At 40.8% G+C, this 24,178-nt stretch overlaps 1 protein-coding gene across 10 annotated transcripts in view; it reads left to right on the top strand.

Moving 5' to 3' along the window:
* The window catches only part of ctnnd2b (catenin (cadherin-associated protein), delta 2b), a 208,216-nt gene extending 193,629 nt beyond the window's left edge, over positions 1-14,587 (top strand). For 6 of the 10 annotated variants that reach the window (XM_049598387.1, XM_049598389.1, XM_049598386.1 and 3 more), the window contains 7 exons: positions 280-430; positions 3,416-3,671; positions 6,053-6,146; positions 6,291-6,417; positions 10,213-10,341; positions 12,097-12,173; positions 14,071-14,587. In XM_049598387.1, the coding sequence (XP_049454344.1) occupies positions 280-430; positions 3,416-3,671; positions 6,053-6,146; positions 6,291-6,417; positions 10,213-10,341; positions 12,097-12,173; positions 14,071-14,334 (1,098 nt within the window). In that variant the 3' untranslated portion in view covers positions 14,335-14,587. The remainder of the gene's footprint in view (positions 1-279; positions 431-3,415; positions 3,672-6,052; positions 6,147-6,290; positions 6,418-10,212; positions 10,342-12,096; positions 12,174-14,070) is intronic. The other 4 variants (XM_049598396.1, XM_049598395.1, XM_049598391.1 and 1 more) reach the window with 1 other exon arrangement.
* Positions 14,588-24,178: the final 9,591 nt, after the last annotated feature.

The following is a 24,178-nucleotide window of genomic DNA, read 5'->3' as shown; positions in this document are numbered from 1 at the left end:
AATCACATCATAGCCCTCTGAATCAGGGTCTAATTTATTTGTGAGGTGCCTAGATATTCCCATCCCTAATTTGCAGATTACATAACAAAGTAAACATAAACTATATGTAATGATTACTCATCTCCATGACAACTGAACACCTCCATTCGCTGCTGAAGGCCACGAGATGTAGCTGAAAGCCTCAGAAACACCAAGTACTGTGAGAGGACCTTAAAAGGTTTTGTCTCTAATGTTCTCTCCGTCCACCTACAAACCCACCCATCCCTCTGTCCTGCCCAGTGGTCGGTGTATATCCGGGCTGCAGTGCGTAAGGAGAAGGGCCTCCCTATCCTGGTGGAGTTACTGAGGATAGACAACGACCGAGTGGTTTGTGCCGTGGCCACCGCACTGAGAAACATGGCTCTGGACATCAGGAACAAGGAGCTCATTGGTGAGTCGTTCAATCACAGTGAACAAAGAGTGACATTTTACAAAGGGACACATACAATACGGAAGGTCATGAAGGCGACAAAAAAGTAATTAACACATAGCGTAATTTCCAAAGCAAACCTACGTTATTCAAGATTTTTTTTATAGTAGTGGAGCAAAGTGATGATTTCTGCCTTAACTGAAGATAATTGCACTGAAAACAAGTGCAGTCATCTTCGCCCACTTGTAGTATTACTCACTTGCTTCAATACCTGTTTAAGTAGACGTGTTTCACAGTAATGTTTTTAAAATGAGCTGTTAAAATGTCACTTGTGTAGAGGGTTATTGCTGTTAGGGATGGCTGACTGACAGTAGGCTTGTGGGTATCTCTTTGATCGAAATTGAGATACATGTCTTTGTAGTGTTTGTCTGTATTTATGCACACATAAAGATAGTTTCCTTGAAGCAGATAGTAGTGTTGCTCTGACTGATTGTTTGATGCTTGATCCTTCTTTGGAGACCAAGTGATGTCTGCAATAAACTTGGCTTTTCTGCTGGTCCCCATAGCAACAACCACATACCTCCTTCCTCTTACTCTGCCTGATGCTTGAGGCTCTGAGCTGAGCTGTCTGTGTCTGTGTGTGCTGTCTACATATGTGAATGCAGCTATTCATGTGTGAAGTGTATGTAGGTTGTCACGTTAATCTTATATCCCACTGCCAGGGGGCATGCATTCTGATAGGACATATAGTCATGCCCTCGCTCGTGTTGTGTTAACATGATAAAATTGCATTAGAGACGCAACATATTGTGTCGTTGCATCCTCAGAGCTTTCAGCAGTAGATATCAATACTGTCTGCACAGACAGGTCCGCTGTGAGACAACTGTTGATTTATTGCTGCAGTGTTACGATAGAGTGCTTTCCTTTGAGCATTTGTATGTCTGTAGTAATGTGAATATTGCCTGCAAGTATAATGGTTCAATTATGTCTATAATAACTTACTGTAAAAAGACAGTTGTTAATTACTTCTCACTTGGAGAGAACTACATTTTTTATTGTTAAAACTAGGGCTGCACAGTATGTAGTTTTTCATCGTCATTGCAATGTTGTCAACAATATAGATTTACTGATACATACCTATTCTGAATGAAATTCTGAAACGGTTTTAATACTCTGCAGTATCAATACACAGCGACCAGCTATGCTTTCTTACTCTCAGTTATTGTTAATGTTTGCAAAAGTCATTCTGCTGTTTCTTTGCAACCAGGAAAAGAAAGCTGTTATTTCATGTTTTAGAACTGTTGTATTTATCTTTTAATAAATATTTTAAATGTTATGCCATCTCTGCCCCCGTGGTATCGAAAATGGTATTGAATATTGGTATTTTTAAAGGTATTGTATCAAAGTTATAAATTCCACTGTTGTGACAAGACTAATGAGTATCAGTAGAAAGCTGTAACCGTCTCTTTTTTTTTTTAGTTCCTTCAATGTTCAATTTGTTCATTATCAGAATGTTGGAAAGAATTTCCTCTCTTGTTTTAATTTAGCAAGTATTTTGTTGTATTTTAGCAGTTTACTGAAAGCAGCAGAAAGGCAGAACTGACTGCACATTAGCATCTGTGTATTTGTCGGAAGTAATACCATCACCATGATATTCAGCAACATTATTGACATGAAGCAGCTGGTCTAGTTTTAGCTCAGTCTACTGTGTTCAGTGTTTTTCAGCACAGCTTTTCCTGTCTTTTGTCTGTAAATTTTACCGTCGCAGTGCTCACACTACATATATGTCAAACCAATGACCAGAAAAATTATTGGCATTGTACATTTCAGCAAACCACAGATATGTTACATTTGAACGTTATTATGTAGGTGGATACATTGAAATTGTAGGTTTCTGACAATGCTGCGAAAAATGTACATGTTTAGGCACAAAAACCACTTGGCTATAGTTAAGAAAAGGTCTTGTTGTGGCTTTAAGCACAAAAGTGATTGTTTGTGGTCTGCAGTGGTTTGCACTGTCCCCTCCATCTCTCAATGACAAAGTCAGCTCATATACAACGTCCCTTTAGGTACGTTAAAATGATGTGTATGAAATGTACAAATGGAATGTATCTGTGGTTTGGAGAAATGTACAACGGCAACATTTTTTTTCTGGTGACTAGGCTGAATATATGTTTTTCTCGCAACCAGTTGAACATAACTTCCGCTGACTGTTGTAATGGTGCAACCGCTAAAGACCATATTTTCTTCAGCTGCACACATGTGGAGTTGAAAAGGACCTTGTTGCCTGTATACACAGTTCATTACTGCAATTTTACTTGTTAAGTATTTGGTATTATTTCGTGATTTATAAACGTATTAATCAAAATGAATCTGGAGTATATAGGCTTCATGCACCAGCAGGACTTCTACAGCGGGAAAAAAAAAAACATGTAGTGTGGATGTGAGCTGTCAGTGGGTCATAGCACTGCCCCCACCCCCATCACACAGGGTGATGACCCAATCAGAATGAGGGGCAGAGGTCAGCCTGGACAGCATTGCCTGACAGCAGTGCTGGGCTGTCATGGGAAATGTAGTCAGTTGGTGATGGATCACGTGGTCAAGTCATCGTTATTGTATGACAGCCCCACAGGCTGTATTTTCATAGCTGTGAGTTGTAGCTGGTTTAGCTCTCATACGTTTTTCAGGTAAGAAAAGGAAAGGAGCAGAAACCACAGTTGATTTAGGGACTGTCCAGAAATGATTGAGTAAATGTAATCAAATTTTGGGGAGGTGCAGAGAAAAGTCCTTCAGCTGTTTCTCATTCCAGATGTATTGGTATTATTTTATAGATCAGATCAACAAAGTTGTGAGGATAGAATTGACATTAATCTTTAGATGTTCATTACTAATCCTTCTCTCTTTAGAGTTATTTTTCTTAAGCTTACAGTCTCCTTCCACTTCCAAACCCTTTATTCCACATCAACCCCACCCCCACCCTGTCACTCTTACCCACCATGCCCACAGGTAAATACGCCATGAGGGACCTGGTGCACCGTTTGCCTGGAGGCAGCAACAACAACAACAGCAGTGGCGGGGGAGGAGGCGGAGGAAGCACCAACAGCAGCGTCCTGGTGGGGAAGACCATGTCGGATGACACCATCACGGCTATCTGCTGCGCGCTGCATGAGGTCATCACCAAGAACATGGAGAACACCAAGGCCCTGAGGGACGCCGGCGGCATCGAGAAGCTCATCGGCATTGCCCGCAGCAAAGGAGACAAGTAAGCCGAATGGGAAGATGATGTCAGGTGGAAGGAGGTCTAAAGAAAGAAGAAGGTAGTACAGAAGGATGAAAAGATGTGGTTGTAGGTAGAAGTAGGCTACCATCATTGGGCAGTGTTCATCAGCAGACAACAACCACAAGTGCATCGTGATATTGCCTCGTAGTTACAATCAAAAACAAAACACGACTCTGAGTTGGCAATTCATCAGTGTGTCCATAATCAGAAACTGAATTTATTCAAATTGCAACCACTTCAATTTGTAGCTCTGTGATATTATTAAGCATAATTCTATGTTGTGAAAAACATCACACATCAGCACACAAATCACAGTCGCCACGTCTCAGACAGCTGCTGGACTGGAGATAATCTGTTTAATTGTCTCCATATTTCCAAATGTTGATTGTGGGATGCACACATATTAATGCTAATCAGGCAGCCTGCTGTTCTGTAAGAAGCATACATTGGTTATTTGCTCATTAACAAAGTACATAGCAAGCAGGTAGAACAGAGATGCTCTGTGGGGGGGTGGGGGGGGGCGCGAAGAAAGAGATACTTAGGCATGAGGATAAGGAGGTTGATTGGTGAAGTAGGCCAAGAGGTGGATGTAGAAAAATTCATCAGCCAAGAGGACAAGTAGGTGGAATAAGAAAGGGCTGGAACATGACTGTGGCGGAGATAGGTAGAGAAAGAGAGAGATCATGCAGCAGAGACACAGGGGTGAAGCAGGAGGAGGTGGTAGAGGTTTAGAGAGGCTGTGTGCTTGTTTTAGAGCTATGAGTCAGCAGTCAAATCAGTCAATAGACAATAAGGTCTGAAGCAAAGTTTGGCCAGTAATGCATGTCAAGTCTAGTCATAGATATGTCTAAACATTGTGTTTTGGCTCTCATTAGTCGTTGTAGCAATTTCTGGGTCGATACCATTTGTCACACAGTTTTGGTGCTTTGTTGAAGCATGTTTCGCCACTTGAGACTTGATAAAAATAGTCAAAAATCCCTCACAACTACCACATTGAGACACAAAGACCTTTAAGAATACTGTCGAGGTCTCGTCCGAGGTCTTTAATTTGTGGCTGTGATTATCTTAGAGGTCACAATAGCTAATTTTATACATACAAAAATGATCTCACTGCAATGAAATGGCTACTAACATCATCACACATGAATAAAATTTGGCTCAAAGAATCCATAAGAGCATCAGCTTTCCAGACATAACCAATTCAGGCAATTCCAACACTGTTCAGGGACCCCAGTATGCAGAAATATTCATATACAGTAGGTGAAAATAACACACTTATACTGCATGCAAAAACCTGAACAAGTTGTGCCCTAAACTGCATGGAATTATCATAAAGTGAGCTTGTCTGTAAAGGGGAGACTCGTGGGTACCCATAGAACCCGTTTTCCTTCAGATATTTTGGGGTGAGAGGTCAAGGGACCTCTGTGAAATGGCCATGCCATTATTCCCTTTCCAACACTTAGCCTTACTTTGGAGGGTTATTCAGCCACCTTCCTGAGAGGCATGACATGGTTGGTACCACTGGATTCCTTGGGTTGTCTAGTTTTATGTGACAACAGTGTCTCCATTCTAGCTTCAAAACTCAGCCTCTTAAAGACAGGAATGTCAGCTTGGATCACCGGTGGCCCAGCGGGTCTTAGAGGGAATTTTGACACAATGTAACTGTGTTTTGCCTCATACTTTTATGTCCAAGAATTGGATTATTTTATTTTTTATTATTATTTTTCTCCAGTGCTCTGCGAGTAATCACAGGCTAAAACTTATTTCTGGGGGCTTCTACATGCCCAGGCCCAGGGGCCCATTGTGTCATAATCTGTCCATGACTGAAGGTATAAATACATAGATAAACACGTCTTTCTCTTTTAAAATCTTGTTTTTCAAAGAAAGTTTTTTTTTTTAAAGTTCCTACTTTGCATTTCTGCAAGGGCATGATATGCAATCACAGAATCCAAAACAATAACATTCACCAAAATGACTTGAAGAAATAAAGTTTAATTTGTTAGCCGCTGATAAGGCCATATGAGCCAATTAAACCTGTAGCCATTAGTCAGCTGAGTCAAACCCTGGAGGACGCAGAATGAAATATTGGCCAATCAATCAATCAGCCGAGCAATTATGCAATTTGGCCTCAGTACAATTTAAGTGCCATATTTCAGGAGATAAAGAAGACTTTTTCATTTTGCATCTCTGGTTGTCTCTTCTTTGGAGACAGCAGTGAGACGATGCTTTATATACTGGTTTAGTGCCTCTGCGTTGTGTCTGTTTCTTGATTCTCTTGCATTTTGATGTTTTTATAACTCCCATCAGCACAAACAAAAATGAAAGACAGTCAAGCTTTATACTGCATGTTTTTTCCTCTGCTGAATTCCCAGACATAGTCCTAAAGTGGTGAAAGCAGCATCTCAAGTCCTGAACAGCATGTGGCAATACAGAGACCTCCGCAGCCTCTACAAAAAGGTAGAGTCTTAATGTGTTTTAACACTGGAAACTGAGTACTGATGACACCATTGCAAAGCATGTAGATGCATGAATTCGTACACTGTCTCATCACTTCTCTTATCCTCCTTTCATCATTTCTTTTTCGTCTCTTCTTTTCCTCAGGATGGTTATTCCCAGTACCATTTTGTCGGCTCTTCCTCCACGATAGAGAGGGACAGACAGCGACCTTATTCTTCCTCTCGTACTCCGTCCATCTCTCCCGTACGGACCTCACCCAACAATCGATCAGGTGCGTCTACCCGCCCACCCCCACTCTCCTGTCTTCCCTTTTGTCCTCTATCAATCTTTCCATCAGTATAGTCCAGTCAAACAAACCCTGCTCCAAACTAGCACAAGTCTACTTTAACCTTCACACTATGGCGGCCACTGACAAATGAATCTGCTGTCAAGTGAAATCCTTGCACAGTGCCTCCTAAAAAGGTTTTCCGCCCTTGCGTTGTCGAAATTAGGGTTTGACTAATATGAGCTTTCCAGGGTTCAGGACAACATCCCAACTAAAAAAATTGGAATAAAAATGTTATCAGTGTTTTCTTAGTGGGCCTAAAAGTCTCTGACACTGACGGCAGGACAATAAAAATGTCAAGTGAAACCAAAGCCAGCTATCAATTTCATATGTGGAATGTAATCAAAATGTTTCAAATGTTCCTTTACTCAGACATAACAGAGCTGTTATGGAGAGAGGCAACAATGCAGGAAGCAGAGCATTTTTACATTATCTCACAGGCTGCATCAGTGATGGATTTTTAAACTCATGCAGTATTTTGCCGCATCATCCCTCATTAATAACAGTCATGAGTGCAAGGGAAGCTTGTCCCCTCTTCTCCACTAATTAACTTTCTCATTTTTATAGACCCTTCCAACATGAGAGGAATCTTTTTAAAAACTTAACACTAACTCATTTGAGGTTTTACTTGGACTTTTTTTCTGTGCACTAGACATGATGATAAAATATAGTAGTTATTATATTCCTCTTAATAAGGCGTACCCAACATGCATTGAACTTCTCTATCTGCATGTTTTATTCTGCACTGCTTTAGCTTCTATTCAAACATGACAACATTCAATTCAGACTTGAATTACCAGGTCCAACCTAGTAAGATGGCTCATATTCAAAATATATGGTAGATGTACTATAAGAGTGGATGTACTTATATGTTGTGACGTTTGCCTCACAACACATACTGTAGAAAGAGACTCTGACACTCACTCAGACATGAAGCCAGGATGTAAAATTGGCATCACATCATGTAACGTGGTGCATGTCTGAAAGCTGCCATAGCAGAGATACTTGACTTGCTTTGTCAGGGGGCCAGTTTTGCAAAATAACAGGAGGCCAAGGGTGCCGTTAATAAACAAAATATTAATAATATGTATCCGTATATGTAATAAATTAATTTCCTGTATTTAACCTTTTGTCATTTGCTGTCCTTACTCATCTTTTCAAAGAGGCAAATCCAGTCACAGTAGCCCTGCACAGGTCAGGTGGATGCAGGGGCATCTCCAGGATTTCAGGATATTCAGGGCTCAGTCCAAACCTCTGTCAGGGGATCCTCTCCTAGCACTTCTTTATGATAAACAGAGGGATGTTCCGATCAAGCTTTTTTTTTTTTTGCTGCCCTCCATACTGAATTGAGTCATTTGATATTGAGTATCTGCAGATACTGAGCCCTGATCCAATACTTATATTTTCCTAGATAATAGCTGCATAGCGCACACTGCAAGTGCATTAAGAGTATTAAATCAATCCAATGAATATGTTGTTGTTATTTTTTTTTATTTTGTTTTTAATTTATTTATTTTTCACATAATAGCAAAGTATAAAATGTGAAATCCTCTCATCAGTCTTTTTGGCCTTGGTGCTGTCTCGAGGGAATTCCTCTGTTTCTTTACGAGAGTGTTCTCCAGTGTCTGTTGCTTCAGTCATGAAGTAGCCTACCTGAGTAAACTGCATTCCATGAAGCATCTCTGCATCTTTTGCAATAAATTACTAATTTTGGCTTTTGCTTGCGCTTTTTGTCACACTTGCAGTGGCGTGGTGAGTGTGGTTGTCTCTGGCTCTCAATTGTTGTCTTTCTCTCCTCCGCCCGTGGTGAAACACGACGCTGCCAGAGACAACAGCAAAATGCAAGAGACTCTCACACTGAGCTGGAATAAATGCTCATAACTTTATTAAATGACAAAAATAAACAGTCACAAACTGCATTTTTCTGTTGCTTATGGCGTGTGGTGTTATGCGGCTGGAGTAGCGGAATGGGGGGCAGACAACAGATGAGGGTTAACGACAGCTGCGCTCGTTGCGTCGCTGTGTAAGAAACCTTCGCCAGTGAAAACACCTGTGTGACAGTAGACGTCAAACAAAGCATAAATATAGCTGAGGCCCATTAGTTATAAAATGCCTTTATCTGCCCCGATACTGATCTTTGCGATTAAATCAGGACATCCCTAGATAAACAACCTCCATCTGATGCTTTCTCATGCACTCTGGCACCTTATTTCCATTCAAAGTACAAACTAATTTGCAGTGTGAATTAATTCATTCTCACTGTGAATTACAAAATGGTCGGTGGGCCACCCAGCACCCTATCACAGGCCAGATTTGGCCCGTGGACCGAAAGTTGAGTCTCACTGGGCTATAGCGTCAGTTCTGCAATAAATGTATTTTCAGACAAGTTGCATTGTCTCTGTCATATTTCATGACACTGAAAGTCTGATATGATTTTTAAAAAGCCTCCACTGGGGAGATATATTGTTCTGGTTTCTGCTGACCAATACATAATTCAAACCAATTTGAAATTATTATATGTTAGAGCATTTGAATGGGTCTCATTGGACTGCATTTTAAAAAATCACCAGAAGTGGATTTATGACGCTGTCAACTGACAATGGCAAAATCATAAACACTTTGGTTTGGAAACTAATTTTTTTTATTTTGTTTCTCAGTTTACAATTGTGCAAGCAGATGGTCTGTCAAGCCATTTGTTTAATTTCACTGCTGTGGCAATTCTTCACAAACAAGAGAAACCTTATTTTATAAAAAGCCTCAGGAATGTGTAGTTTCCTACAACAGTTGCTTAGCACAGCAGCAGGCAGAGAATAATTGGCCGTGTAGGTGCAGATATTACAATAGGACTTGTGATATTAGCATTAATGAGTGTATGGATCAATGCTAAATGTGTTATACAGAAGAGAGACAAAGCGACAGATGCAGCTACACAAACAGGCTGGCGGGCTCCATCATAGCCAGCAGCTTCTATGTGAAAGGCTGTTGATAATGATTTGAATATTAGAGGAAATGCTACCGAACCATATGGCACTGAATCAATAGCCAGGTTTCCTCCAACATGGCTAACCAGATCTAACTCATTATCTTTGCATCTGATCCCACCGCTCCCCCTGTCAGTCCAGCATTTCTTATTTTCTCCCAACTGTTGGTGTATATGATACTTTTTCAGTTTGGTACAAGTGGATTTTTGGGTGAGTAATGCCAAGACAGAGATGGATTAATAGGCCAGTGGGAGTTTAAGATGAAAATGTGTACACGTAGTAAATACAGTTGGAGAGAGATCGGCCTGCAGCCAGACAGAAAGAAGAATAGAGAAGACAGAGGCAAGAGTAAAGCAGAAGCAGGGAGGAGGGATGACTCAATATTTACCTCTTTGAAATCACACCCTGGTCAAAAAGCTAGATTTGTGAAGAATGGCACAATACCCACAGAGTTGCAATACAAACAGCACCCAGTGCCCCCGTTTTTGACTCATTTCAGGGTGATGGGTAGAGGAAATAATACACACAGTGAAGCCTCAGAGTGCTGTGCCTTTGTTGAGGTAAATACAAAACCTGAGATGCTTGGAAAAGTACAAATCATTCTGGTCTTTCTGCCGTGAAGGGACTCCAGTGTGATATGAATAGTGTTGTGCCTGCTGTAGTCTCCTCCTCATGAATTTAAAAGTGTATTGATAATGTGTTCATGATGGATTGAAGGTTAAAGATATTCCCTGTGCTGTGTGTGTGTGCTTGTGTGTAGCAAGCGCCCCTGCTTCCCCCAGGGAGATGATGGCGTTGAAGGAGAGGAAGGCAGACTACGAGTCGACTGGCAATGCCAGTTACCATGGCAACAAGGGCGAACACACATCCCGGAAGGACGCCATGATGGGTAGGAATTCCATACTGCGTGTCTAACACGAAGACACATTCTCCCATGAAGCCTGAGTGTTTTCAGCTCAGTGTGTTGCGTTAGAATGAATACCAACCACATGTGCTTGTGTAGGTTTTACAATATTAAAGGAATAGTTCAATATTTTGGGAAGCGCTAATTTATTTATTTTTTTGCAGAGCGTTACATAGAGTATCTGTGCAGAAAATGAAAAGGAAGGAGAGAGTTAGCTTAGTTTAGCACAAAGACTGGAAAGAGGGGGAAACAGCTAGCTTGGCCCTGTTCAGCTACCAAAATCCACCTACCAGCACCTCTAAACTCACCTCTTAACACTTTATACCTGATTTGTTTAATACACAGAGAAATTAAGGTGTTAAAATGCCAAATTGTGTTTTTTTGGGGGTAGATTTTGTGTTTGACTAATACTTGGCCGGGCACAGTGTCTCCATTAGTGTTATGATACTCAGCAAGATAATTCTCACACATAAACTGAAGCATAAACACAATCGCCCAAAGTAAAAAGTAAAAAAAATGAATTGATAAATGTAAAAGTTGAAAAGTTTGAATACAAATAGTTTGCAAAAAGCATGAGTATAAACACAGCAAGGCTTGGAAGGCGAACCACTAAGTAGATTCAGTGTTTGCCAACCTCTGTAGTCTCATTCAGCCACCACAGGTGTCTTACCAAATACCCACTCAAAAAATCCATTGACTTCAAGACAACAGAACTGGAAATGCAAAAATGCTGACTCATTCCAGCTTTTAGGACTCATTTTTGCACCATTTTATTAGCGAATGTTAGGGGTGCTGATAGGTAGATTTCGCTATCTTTGGATGGAGCAAGGACTACCTGTTTGCCCTAGCTCCCAGTATTTGTGCTAAGCTAAGTTAATCAACTGCTGGCAGTCGCTCCATATTCAGGGTACAGACCTGAGAGTGGTATTGATATTCTTGTCTAACTGTCAGCAAGAAAGTAAAGAAGCATGTTTCCCAAAATGTCAAACGTATTCTTTTTATATCAGCTTTTGTCAGTGAGATGATTTATGAACATACAGTAGTTGCCACTGTAAGTGTTTGTAAGCTAAACAGATTTTAGAAAACAAGTGTCTGGCACCATATGCATTTCTTTTACTGTGATGGCGTTTCAGCCTTTGGGCCTTCTGGACAATCAACAGTAACACTGACACATGGGTACACTGATCTGTTATATAGGCTACACCTAACCTAACCTAACCTAACCTAACCTTTGTCACACAGCTGATAATGATAAGATGATCATGTTACACCATTAGGTTGAGCAAGTCACACAGTCACATACACGTAGCCACTTAGCTCCTCAATCTTCTCATATAACTGTCAGCAAGAAAGCAAAGAAGCATGTTTACCAAAATGTCAAATGTATTCTTTTTATGTGAACTTTTGTCGGTGAGATGATTCATGAACATACGATACTTGCCACTGCATATGTTTGTAAGCTAAAATGAGACGACCATAAGGTTTCAGTGTTTCATTAATTAATATTTGCAGACATTTTTTGCACGCTGACAGCAGCTGTGTGGGAAACATTGAGTTCCAAGCTCTCCTTAATCATCATCATTCATTGTCATTTTAATTCTTACTCTTAATGAGAAATGTGTCACGTCCACCTGATAACACTGACAGCCTACCCACACTCCTCTGCCTTCATAGTAATACCTGAACAAATGCTTCAGAGCAAGCCTTCATCTGAAGTCCTCATCCTCTCTGTCTCTGCAGGTCAGCTCTCCAGTGGCTCTTCAACGCTGCACAGAGGAGCATATGTGTCGCCTACTGATGACCTGAAGTATAATCAGGTGTGACAAGTCACTTCTCTGTGTTAAATGTGATCGCTGTTGTGCCCCTAACAATGTGATCACAAAGCACTCAGTCTCTGTATTGAGACAAGTGCTGCTAGCACCAATACCTCAAAGTATTCACTCCCTTTATGTGATGAATTACTACTTCAAGCTGTCATTTAAATAAGCCAGCAATTTGCAAAGAATGCATTAGTCATGGAAATAACTAAGAGAGATGTTCACAAGGGGAGGAAATGGAAACACCCAAGGCAAATATATTATTACATTTCAACTCAGGACTTTTAGGTGTCCCAGGTTCTCTGAAAAAAACATTTGAAGAATCACAACACTCAACGTTTGATAGACTAGGAGACGTCTTTGCATCTCTCTCTCTCTCTCTCTCTCACTCACTCTCTCAGTGTTGGTGTTTTTGCATCGCAAACTCTTCTTACCTCTTCATGACAGATTAAGAGGATAAACTGCTGTATAGTAACCCCTTAGTAAGTTATAAATGGAGACGAAATATGACAGCAAAACTAGTCACTTTATAGTATGGGAATTTAATAGTGACACCAAGGGGGATAAAATACTATGAGGGTCACTATAAACTTATAGAGTCCCATTTATGCATTATCGTAATAGTGCAGTGAACTGCCTTCAGGGTGTGGCATTCAATTCTGCTTTGTTGCCAGTAAATGCCTTTCATATTACCCATCACACCCTTTGGCAGCAATATCCTAGGCTGTTTCTAAACATATGACTTGGCAGTCTCACAGCAGTGCACAACAATCTAATTCATTTTGTGTGAAGATACTAGCATGATAGCTAACTCAATGACAGTGTTGGGCAAGCTACTTGGAAAATGTAGTGAACTAAGCTACCAGGTACTTTATGTCAAAATTCTCACTGCTCTGAAGCTATCCCCAGAAAAATGTAGCATGCTAAGCTATGAAAAAAGGGCAAAAGCTGCTACTTACAAAGCTACTGTTATTTTTTTTACTTTGTCGAATCAGCGTTATCTCAGTGATCAGAAAAACTGTCAGCCAAACAAATAGACAGGTGAAAAATATTCAGTTGAACTGTTTATTATAAAATAATAGACTTAAGTCAAAACTTTCTTCCTTTCTTTTCTTTTTTTTTTTTTTGAAGACTTTGTAACTGTTGAACATGTCCTCCAATAACATGACATCATCAGTCGGCATATTGCTCTCTCTCTGTCTCTCTCCTCTTTCTACTTAATGTATTTCTCTGTCTTGGCCTCTTTCAGTAGGCTGTCTGGCTCTGTCAGTAATTCAAAAACAGAGTTCCAAAATATATTTTTCAGTCAATAAAACCATCATAAATAAAAGACAGCAATATAAACAATAAAAGTAACAGACCTAAATTAAATCTTTTCTTTTTCTGGTACATTAGAACATGGACATTCTTGTGCACCAATTCAACATACAGGATCAGTCCAAAAGCCACAGACAAGGGCCACCTTGTGCTAATGATGCAGGACGCACCTCAAAAACTAGGGTGACAGACACTCACCAATGGTCAACAGTCGGGTTGCTGTGTCAGGGCCTTAAACCACGTGGCTAAACACTTTGCACAATACCAAAATCAGCGGTTCTTGGGTGCCCATCTTCATGTCTGAAGCCTCAACGTTTTATAATTTGTAGCTTCTTTGCAGCAACACCCATATTTTAAGCATTGTCAACTGTCATGGCTGCATACGAGTCTGGACAGACATGGATGTGAACTGTAACTTGACTGGTTGGCAGAGGCATTTAACTGCAAGATGGTAATTCTAGTTTTAGTGTAGAACTCTTGTGCAAAGCCTCGTGTCATGATGTTTTGGACCTAGCCATCAACGATGCAAGATCATAATCATCATTACCTTCTCTCAATAATGTTCTTGTTCTTTTTACAGATCTCTTCTCAAGGCCTGCCTTCAGAGCCCTACCCTCCTTTCCAAAACCCTCCCCCGCCCGACAGCGTCAACTACGAGGACCAGGCCTTCTATGAGAACCAGGTTCATGCGGGAGGGCGCCCCCCACAGGGTGACCTCAACATGCACCTGCAGGGCCTCAAGTCCACCGGCAACTATGTAGACTTCTACTCAGCCTCGCGGCCCTACAGCGAGCTCAACTATGAGACCAGCCACTATCCAGCCTCACCAGACTCCTGGGTCTAAGGGGAGATGAGGCTGGTGGATTAGGAAGAGGAGGAGGAGGAGGAAAGGAAGGATGGTGAAGGGGTTAGTTTAACAAGTGGAGGAAAGAAGATGAGAGGACAGTTTCCCTCCCTCCCCATCCTCCCCTGTAGTTCCTGAGTAGCATCATAGATAGCAGGACGACAGATGGGGGAGGATGGAGTGTAGGAAAAGAGACATGAGGAGAAAACCTAAGACATTACACTCCTTTCTGAGACATCTGAGGGGGGGGGGGACGGACGGACGAAGGAAGAACAGAAACGAACGGAGGAGCAGCCATGCATGTGCATGCACACCACCAACAAAACTGACAGACACATTTTCTTTCTGTGTTTAGTTTGTGATCAACTACTGCGAGAAGGTTCAGCAGACAGAAAGACCTCCTGCACCAGAAGGCCTCTGGATACAGAACGTAAGAGGGATGGACATGATGAAAGAGAACATGAAGGAAAACATGGGAAAAAGTGGGGAATATAAGGCGATGAAGAGGGGCAATGAAAGAGAAAAATGAATCAGTGGACTTGATGGAAGGTTTTGGATTGCGAGTGGAACGTGTGAGAGATACCCAGGAGAAACCTGTAAATATGTGGTATAGCAACATGGCTTTTAGTAATGTGAAGCACAAGAAGCAGAGCTGTAGGACATGTAGGACGTCTGTCACACAAACCTTTGTTTCTCTCTCTATGGCTTCAGCGTGATGTATCCTCCTCTGAGCAAAGAACGCTTCTGGACTCTGTCATTTGTAACAGTTTTTTTTTTCTTTTGTTGTGTTTCTACTTTTTTAATTCTCGATTCTGGTTGTATAGTATTTGATGTACACTGTACATTTACGGAGATGCATTGTGTACTGTACATTGCACTATTTTCTGTGTCATGTCAGGCCTTTCGCCATTGGGTCAACCTCACTTCCTTCACTAACTACCCCCCCTTTAAACACACAAAATAATACACACACAGTATCTGTACTCAGACTTTCAAAATTCATATCACAGCTACAGCCAGATGTCAGCGCGTTGCTATTGTGAAATATTGGATATGAATTGAGTATTAAAGCGTCAATTCTGATAGGTCACGGTGCTCCTTTAACTGCCCTACAGATAGTTCTCACAGAATAGCTGACTCAGGAGCAGCCTTTTCCGTGACAAAACTTCTCATTTTTTTGAGGCAAGCTTTGGTTTTTTTGGCGGCTATCTTTCCACATTAACACCTCAAATCCCCATTTTTGTTCCCATGAGCCCCTCCTGTGAGTGAACTGTGCTCATTGTGTATATAACCGTGCCAAACAGGGGTTACTTCCCCTCAGCTGAAGAAGGCAGGGGGGAAGGTTTAGGGGCGTGTTAAAGGGTCCAAGTTCAGCAGAAGCTGAACATTCTTGCGGTTCTAACGATGCCAGTTTGTAAATGCTTTGGTTTTTCTAAACTGTGTTTTACTGGGATGAAACCTGTCTAACTGCACCAGGACTGGGGAGAAAGCATAAAAAGAAAACTTTAAAAAAAAAAAAAAAAAGAAAAAAAAGAAGAAGAAAATCACGGAGGGACTGTGACCGGGCGGAGCATCGCTTCCTCCAAAGTTGTACAAAATTAGTTGATTTCTGTGTTGTAAAATAATCAATGTTTGAAGTACAAAAAAAAAAAAAACTTTTCTGAGAGATGGGTGGCAATTCTAACTTCATGGTAGACAAAACTGTTAATAGAGTACGGATATATATTATATAAATATAAATATATACTTTTTATGTGCAGATGTGGATGTCACTTATAGCAGCAACATTATGGAAAAAGACTTGTAAAAAAAACAGCTACATGTAGGAATTTTGTTCACATTTTATTTTCTGGTCAACACACTAAATTGTCGACTTTGTGTAGTAATGTTGTTGCTATGTGGAGTAGAGTAGACCAGGGCCCAGGGATCCATGTTGTCACTAAAGCAGTCCAAAAAGGTGCTACGTCCATGAGAAGTATTTCCAACATGTCTGTATTTTAACTGTGCACAAAATGTTTGTCCCCCTTATACATTGATAACTATTGATTATCAGCCACATAACTGAGATCAATCAAAAGTTGGATTCTTGCACTCCCCATGCATGAAAACCCCCAGTTCAGATTAATTGGTCTCTTGCTAAATAGCAAAAATTGTGCCCATGAATGCATGAGAATTTGTTGTCAGTAAATCAGAAACTAAATGGTGATTTTCTTTCTTTCTTTTTTTTTATGTGAGGAAGGCTAAATTGAAAAACGTGACAACAGACCCTGGTTCTCCCTACCCACTACTGTTTAGAAGTCCTAGAGGTCATCTTCCAATGCTTGAAAAATGACTCATAATGCAACTGTCCCCACGAAAACACTGGATGAAAAACTGACGTACTGTATTTGTTTGTAAGCATCTGGAAACTGACAACGTTATGTATGTCCTTGTGATCCTTAGGCAGAAGAACCTGACTATAAGACCTGTATGGAGATATAACGTCGGTAACCTTTTTGTTGCTAGACCAAACGTGTTTTAAAAAGAGAATTGTGAATCTTTCTATTGCCTCAAACAGATTGCAACTGCTCCAAAAAATATAAACGGACCATCGAAGAACCTCTGATGTTGGGAGTTGTTTGTTCTGTTGCCAAAAGAAGTGTCTGTGTGGTGTTTTTCAGTTTGTTAAAGGACAGTAGTACTGCTGGTGTTCTGTTTTTCCATTATCAGTGTAGATGTAGGGATTTATTTTGCAGTATTTCTAAAACATCCCATCAGATTTTAGCTTGAAATCCTACTTTCCATGCAGCCTTTACTGTCCTCTCCTTCAGTAAACTTGCTTGAGACAACTAATCAATCCCAGTCAACATGTTGCTTCAGTGTTTCAGTCAGTTATTGTGTGATGCTGTCGTTCAAAGGAAGGACCCTTATTTGGGCGAATGTAAGAAGGAGAAACCAATGGGCTTGAGACCAAGTCAAGACTGAGACCAAAAAACAAGAAAAGCTAGAAATGAGATAGGAGCAGAAAACAAAGTAAATTAGCCTTAATGAGTAATTTATTTTTTAACCTGGACCCGATTTTTTCCATGTTTTTGTGTAAGTGACTAATGGGAACAACAATCTTCCAACAGCCCGCAAACAGGCTGCAGTGTAACCACTCTGGCATGTGCACACTATCTACGTTCACTAAAAGTGTTTATTTTTGCCACTGACAGAATCATATTAATTATTCTAGGCGTCTGACAACATAATGGAAAGAATCCCCACAGAGACAGACTTTTTTGTTGAAGTGTAGGATCCTTTTTGTTTAAAGGTATACTATGCAGGATTGTCAGTTACTGTTAGTAAACACGCTTGCCAGTGTAAGTAAAAGCCAACCTCAGATTCACTCTCGCTCAGCATTTTTGCTTTACTATTTTTGCTTTTTTTTCTGTGCTGTGTCTCTTGGATGTCTGCTGCTTAAAGTCTGGCACCTGGTCTCCACCTTTTATAAAGCCCCGCCCTCACCTGAGTGCTGTGGTGACACACTCCAATGAACGTGCCAAACAGAAAATAAGAAGTAAAAAAGCAAATACAGGCAGAGCACGGCGTCCCTGCAGAAACTTCTACTGGGTCATAAGTGATCATTTCTGTCTGAGTCTATACATTTTTCTAGTAAAACCCCACATAGTAAACCTTTAACCAGCCCTAAAATCACTATCTCCAAAGCCACCAGACTCCATTTAAATAAGCAGTAATATTATTATCACAAAGCCCACTTCATTCAAAGTCAACAAAAACAAAATGAAACTCACAAAAAATGTCTTAGTTCATCTTTCGATTGTTCCAACAATCACAAACTCTGGTTTGGTTGAAATAAACCCTTAATTCACCCAGTTAGATGTGAAAGTATGCCGGCTCCATACACACTAAAATTACTGTTTATTTAAAAGGAATCTGGTGGGTTTGGCAACGGTGATTTTAGGTCATTTCAGGTTAAACGTAAAGGATCTTATTTTTTAACAAAAAGGGATCCTTTCCATACTGTTTTCAGACACTATTAATCTAATCTAATCTAATTAATTATAATCTGAGCCTGTCAGTGGCAAAAGCAAACACTTTTAGTGGATGTATACTGACAATGTGAACAGACCTTGAGTGGTCGCATTCCAGCCTGTTTCATGGCTGCCAGCTGCAGCCCTCTTGCTCAATACTGAACCAATTTCAAAAAGTGTTATTCTCATTAGTCACTGAGTCACAAAAACAAAAATAAGGTCCAGGATGAAAAATACCAATGTTACCCCTGAACATTGCATTCTTTGCTTAAAATTATGGTTACAACACCAAAAGTCTGATTCGGTTCATACATTCCTGCATAGAAGTACGAGTTTAAATGAGGACGCTTGGCTGTTATGATAGACAAATTCTGAAAAATAAGCATTAGCTGGGCTTGTTATTGAAAGAATTGTGCATCCTGTTGGCAGCGGACTTGCAGCAGAAAAACATCACCTGTGTGCTACGAGACAACAAGTGATGCTGGGAAAGATAGGCAAGGGAAAAAAAAGGCAACTGGGTTTACTAGTGTCCAAAGACCAAGACTGAGCCAAGTAAAAAAAAGACAAAACACGAGACAAAGATGAAGATAATAGAAATGTTGGGAAAATTGGCTCAAAAATATTACAGTCCTGTCCTCTTTGGGTCTGAACACAGAGGGCATTGTAAACTGCTTTGTATACTCCATGAACTGGTCATTTCAGCACACTTCAGATTCAGCCCTCATCTTCACAGATGGAAATACTAGATGATGCAGCCTCTCATACAGCAGCCACAGAAAGACAACAAGGCAGGCCACTTATGAGATAATCTCGTGTGTGTGTGTGTGTGTGTGTGTGTGTGTGTGTGTGTGTTGCACATTAATGTGTGCAGGTGAATGCCCAGGGCCATGTGCATGCTTGTACATCCCTGTGAGTGCACTGTTGATCTTAACGTGCAAGTGTATTAACATCTAAAGGGTTGTGGCTGCTCTCTAGTGGTCATTAGAGAAACTGCACCACAGGTCAGGGTGGCGGCCATTTTAGTCTCAGAGGCCTGTTCTGCATGACTCTCTGCAGATAGATCAGCACGCCACAGGCACAGATTTTATCTCTGAGGGCTGGGGTTAGCTCAGGTCTTTTTTCATTACATATGCACTGTTGGAGCTCAGAACAAAGCACGGACAAGGAGTCAAGTCACAGCTGCAGAAATGAGAGCTAGGCTGGAGTGCATTTTATTTCCTTATCTAACGAACACCACAACTGTTTTTTTTTTTCAGGGCACATGTCATTAAAAACAATGTGCTGCAGACTCTGGGGGCTGGTTTTATAAATTCTACCTCAAGTTGCCTTTCTACCAACATACAGTATTTCTCTGGTGTAACCAAGCAGAAGAGGATTGTGGAATTATCCACCACCAACTTACTCAGTATCGTTGTTAAATATTGTTCCAGTATTTCCCAGGACAGATATTTCTAAATGTTTCTGTTGGCAACAACCAAAATTTTTTGTTCATGTAATAGATCCCTGTAGTGATTCAGTGCTGTGAGTCTGAACAGTGAGTCTGCAAAACTCCCCCCAGAATTTCACTGACTCTCTTTCAGTTCATTTTGTACTTTTCTGACAGTTTTCCTACCAAAACACATATTTCAGATCACAGAACAGGTGTGAACTGAATATTTTTTGTTTTATTTCTGTCTCTTAAACTGTCACTGCATCATCAAGTGGTAAAATTAAGTATTTTTCAGAACATCATTAGCACTTCAAAAGAAATATACAATAGTGTGCTAAAATGTTTGTCTTAGACAATTTTTATATATTTTCCGCATTAGCGTGTCAATAGAAAATATATATTCCTTCTGTGAAAAGTGAAATATTCTGGTGAGATATAGCCTATGCTGTTCAAGGTCCAGTGTGTAGGATTTAGGGTGCTATATTGGCAGAAATGGAACATAAGTTTTCTTTCATCTATAATCATCTGAAAATAAGAATTGTTGTATGTTCGTTACCTTAAAATGAGCCATTTAAATCTACATAGGGAGTGGGTCCTCATCTATGGAGTCCGCCATGTTGACCCGCCATGTTTCTAGCCAAGAGTGGACAAACCAAACACTGGGCTATTTTCATTTTTGTGTTAGCCACGAAAGTTAGCAGCCCCTTTGTGACAGGCAGCATAAGAACAACACTGATATTCTTTAACCTGAAACGGCTTTATTCAGTGTTTTTATCACTGAAATTGGATTTATGGTCGTGCGTTGACCCTACGCATGTAGCTTATGCACGTCACCTATGCTGGTGTGAGCATTTTTACTTCTGTGGTGGTGTGTCTGTGTCACTCTGCAGTTACACCTCCTAAACACTAGTCAGCGGCAGAGGTTTCTGTGAAGTGCTGTAAAGGTTAGTTGACTTAAAACACACATTAAACATGGCTTAAAGCTATAGTGTGTAACTTCTATCGCCTCCCAGCGGATTATGCGTTATTACAACTAATAAGCGAGTAACACTCGCCAGTCGCCACACGCCGTGTACACAGAGTAACACTCGCCACACACCGTGTACACAATGCTACACAACGTGGCGAACACCAGGCTTCTAACATTACATTATGTTCATAGCACCATTTCCAAGAAAATAATAAAGTACTAGGTCCAGTACATGTAACAGCAACACATACTACTCATAATATAATTATGAACCAAGTCACTTACTTATCCAACAGCAGCAAGGCAACATCCGCGTCTGCCCTCAGCCCAATTTCTTCCTTCAGGGCTCTCCACTGAGGAAAAGCGACGCCAGTACAAATCCTTGTTTGCCTTCTCCGTCGGGCACTTTCCTTCTTTGCTAATAGACCTTCAGCCGAACGTCCAGGCTTTTTCTTTGTGGTAGGATCCACTTCTGAACCGTGTCTCGGCCACTTCTTTGGGTTCTCCGCCATGTTGCTTTCTCTTTCTACCTGAGCTCTACCTCTCCGCTCTTCCTCCCCCTCCCTTGTTGTTGTGAGGAAGCATTTCCTGTGCGCCAGCGCGGGAATGTCGCCGGTTGACACACAAACTAAAAATGACATATATTGAAAAATACCGTGAGATGTTAGAGGAGCCGATTGGCTTAATCAGCATTGTGTCATCTCCTCTAGTAGTGGCTTGGGTGAAACGGACATTTACGGACCTGTAGAAGTTACGCACTATAGCTTTAATAGAGATGATTTCAAACACAATTACACAAATTGGCTTCACTACAACTCGCAGCATTCACAGACAAAACAACTGTCTTATGCAAACACGTTTTTTAAACAAATACAACATGCTAATGTTAAGAGTGAGCATAGCAAGAAGACACAAAGTGGTCATCCTGCATCAGTAACATCTCTCACAGGCAGGCATTTTTAGGCAAACAGGTGTTTCCAGATGTGCTGTCCAAGCTCTTTTGCATGGCAGAAAAGAAACAGACTGAGGGACAAAAACAACATGGTCAGCCAAGGAAAGTGAGAGCAGGGAATGAAAGACATATCAAGCTGACTTTCCTCCACAGTCGGAAGATGTCCAACTGCGGCATCAGCTCAAAACTGAAATTTGCTCAGAACAAATGCAGTTTGGGATTTGGTCAGTATAAACGGTGTCCTCAACACTGAGGTACAAACAGATTCTTATCCATTATGCAATACATTAATTAATTCTGCAGCTTGACAACGACCCCAAACATACAGTCAGACATAAATACATAATCTTTGGCGCAAAGAAGAACAAGGTGAAGGTGATGGTTTGTGGGGTATATATATATATATATTAATATTATGGCTGTAGTAACATGAAAATGACTGAGCATCATAGACAAATTTATTTCAGCCAACAGTAATCTGGATTATCTCTGTGTGTAGAGACTTCATTACAATTTAATACAAAATGTCCCTCTACAGTTGTTCCCTGAATGACAAAGAGGTGCATGAAATTGACCATTAAGTCCATTATTGAAGGCAGAGCTTTGAATATCCCCCCAGTTGGCCACCAACACTGTTAGAAGTTGATATTTGGTTTGATTTAGGTTGTGACCAAAATTCCATGTCAAGACTATGTCTAATGCCAACATCATTTTGACATAGAATACAGACCATAGATAAATGATGTAGATGTAACTAAAATCCAATGTCTTCCAAACATCTCATGCCGACGTCAACTTGACGTAGAATAACAACCTGTGGCTGTAAGAACAAAACCCAAACCACAAAAAACAAAACCCAAAGTCTACAAAACATTGTAATGTTAACATCCACACAACATGAAATTCTTTCCTTGTTAGACATTTGAAATATCATCTGATTTTCATTGCAACCAAAACTGTGCGACATAAGAGTCCAATGTCACTGATTTGATACTGAGGTCTGGTGCCAACTGGGCATGCTCAAAAATACATCAGTACTTTTTAGATACATTAAAGGAAAGGTACATGTAATTATACACAATCAATGAAAAATGAAAGTACAAAATAATCCCTATCAACATTTCAAGTATAAATCACAGTATTTCCTCGTATGCCAGTGATGGTGTGACACATAGACTATATATAAAGATATTGGCATGACGGCTCCCCAAAACTGAACCCAAAACATCTTGATCGCCCCCTGGTGGCTGGCTGCAGTGCTGGTCATAAACCCCACCCCCTCCATGTTAGCAGATGGGACATGGGCCATGGACCAGTCGTGATTGAGTCGGGCCAATGGCGCTGAGTGGGCTGGGGGTGGGGAGGGGGGGACTTGATACTGCACCCTCACTCTCAGATCACTACAGCGCAGACTATGGCAGATCCCAGGCCATCAGCAGTTTCAACTCAATGAATTCGGCATGGTTTTCCTTTTCCTTTGCGTTACAGCTTCAAGTCAACCATGTAGGTAACCAATGCTATAAATCCCACTTCGGTGTTGTTTCTCCTGCCTTAGAACGTGATGCGTGATGAAATGAGTAACGGTTTAACGTGGTAGAAATTAGCTGTTGCTCGGTACTTTGTCTTGTGTTTTACTACCTAAGAATTTCAGGTTTTGGCAGAAAGTAAAGAGATCCTCAGAGGAAGACCGTAGCAGTCTCCAGTCCACTCACATACAGTTCACTGTGGTCCAGAGTCCAGACCAGTTCAGTTCCAGAGACAAACAGGTCAAAGTAAAGAGTACAGAGTTCATGGTGTTGCATGATTTACCATTTAAAAAAAAAAAAAAAAAAATCAATTTTGTTGCAATTCCCAGTGGTTGTCACCAGACAGTGATAAATGTAATACGCCATACAGTAGTGTATTTACCTACGAAAAGTGCCATTTTAATACTTTTTCCTTACTGCCGTTTTAAAACACTATTTTTAATGTATTTTATTCTGTAAAAGCTCTTCAAAGTACTTTTTTAAATACTACCATTCCAATGCAAAATCCAAGTACACATGTGCTACTGGTGGGCCTCCATTTCTCACAGAGAAGGAGATACCCTCGTACCAAACAGTAGCAGTGGACTATCACGTGAGATTATTTTGGAAGTCAACAAGTCATAGTCTAGCACTAAGCTGTTTATTTTTGGCTCTGCCTCTCCACTTCTCCACAAAGCCCTTACAAAGCCTGTGTGAGCTGGCTCCTCAGCTCAGCTGCTCACAAGCTCCCCCCTTCCTTGGAAATACCTGTTGGACTATGCACCAGTGTAAAATGGCTTCTTGGCTTCCCCCTGCATGCTCAGTGATCCTTCCCTGTAGCAATCTGCTGCAGAAGCCAGCCACCAATCTTCATTTGGCCATGTCAGAGCTCCTCTCTCCATCCTGTAAAATCCATCTGACTGGCTGTCACCTTCCCACATTTTCAAGTCACGTTTCTCCTCCTCTTGTATGAAA

Source organism: Epinephelus fuscoguttatus, linkage group LG15 (assembly GCF_011397635.1).
Source record: "Epinephelus fuscoguttatus linkage group LG15, E.fuscoguttatus.final_Chr_v1".
NCBI classification, from domain to species: domain Eukaryota; kingdom Metazoa; phylum Chordata; class Actinopteri; order Perciformes; family Serranidae; genus Epinephelus; species Epinephelus fuscoguttatus.
This window is presented reverse-complemented; position numbering and strand designations above follow the sequence as displayed.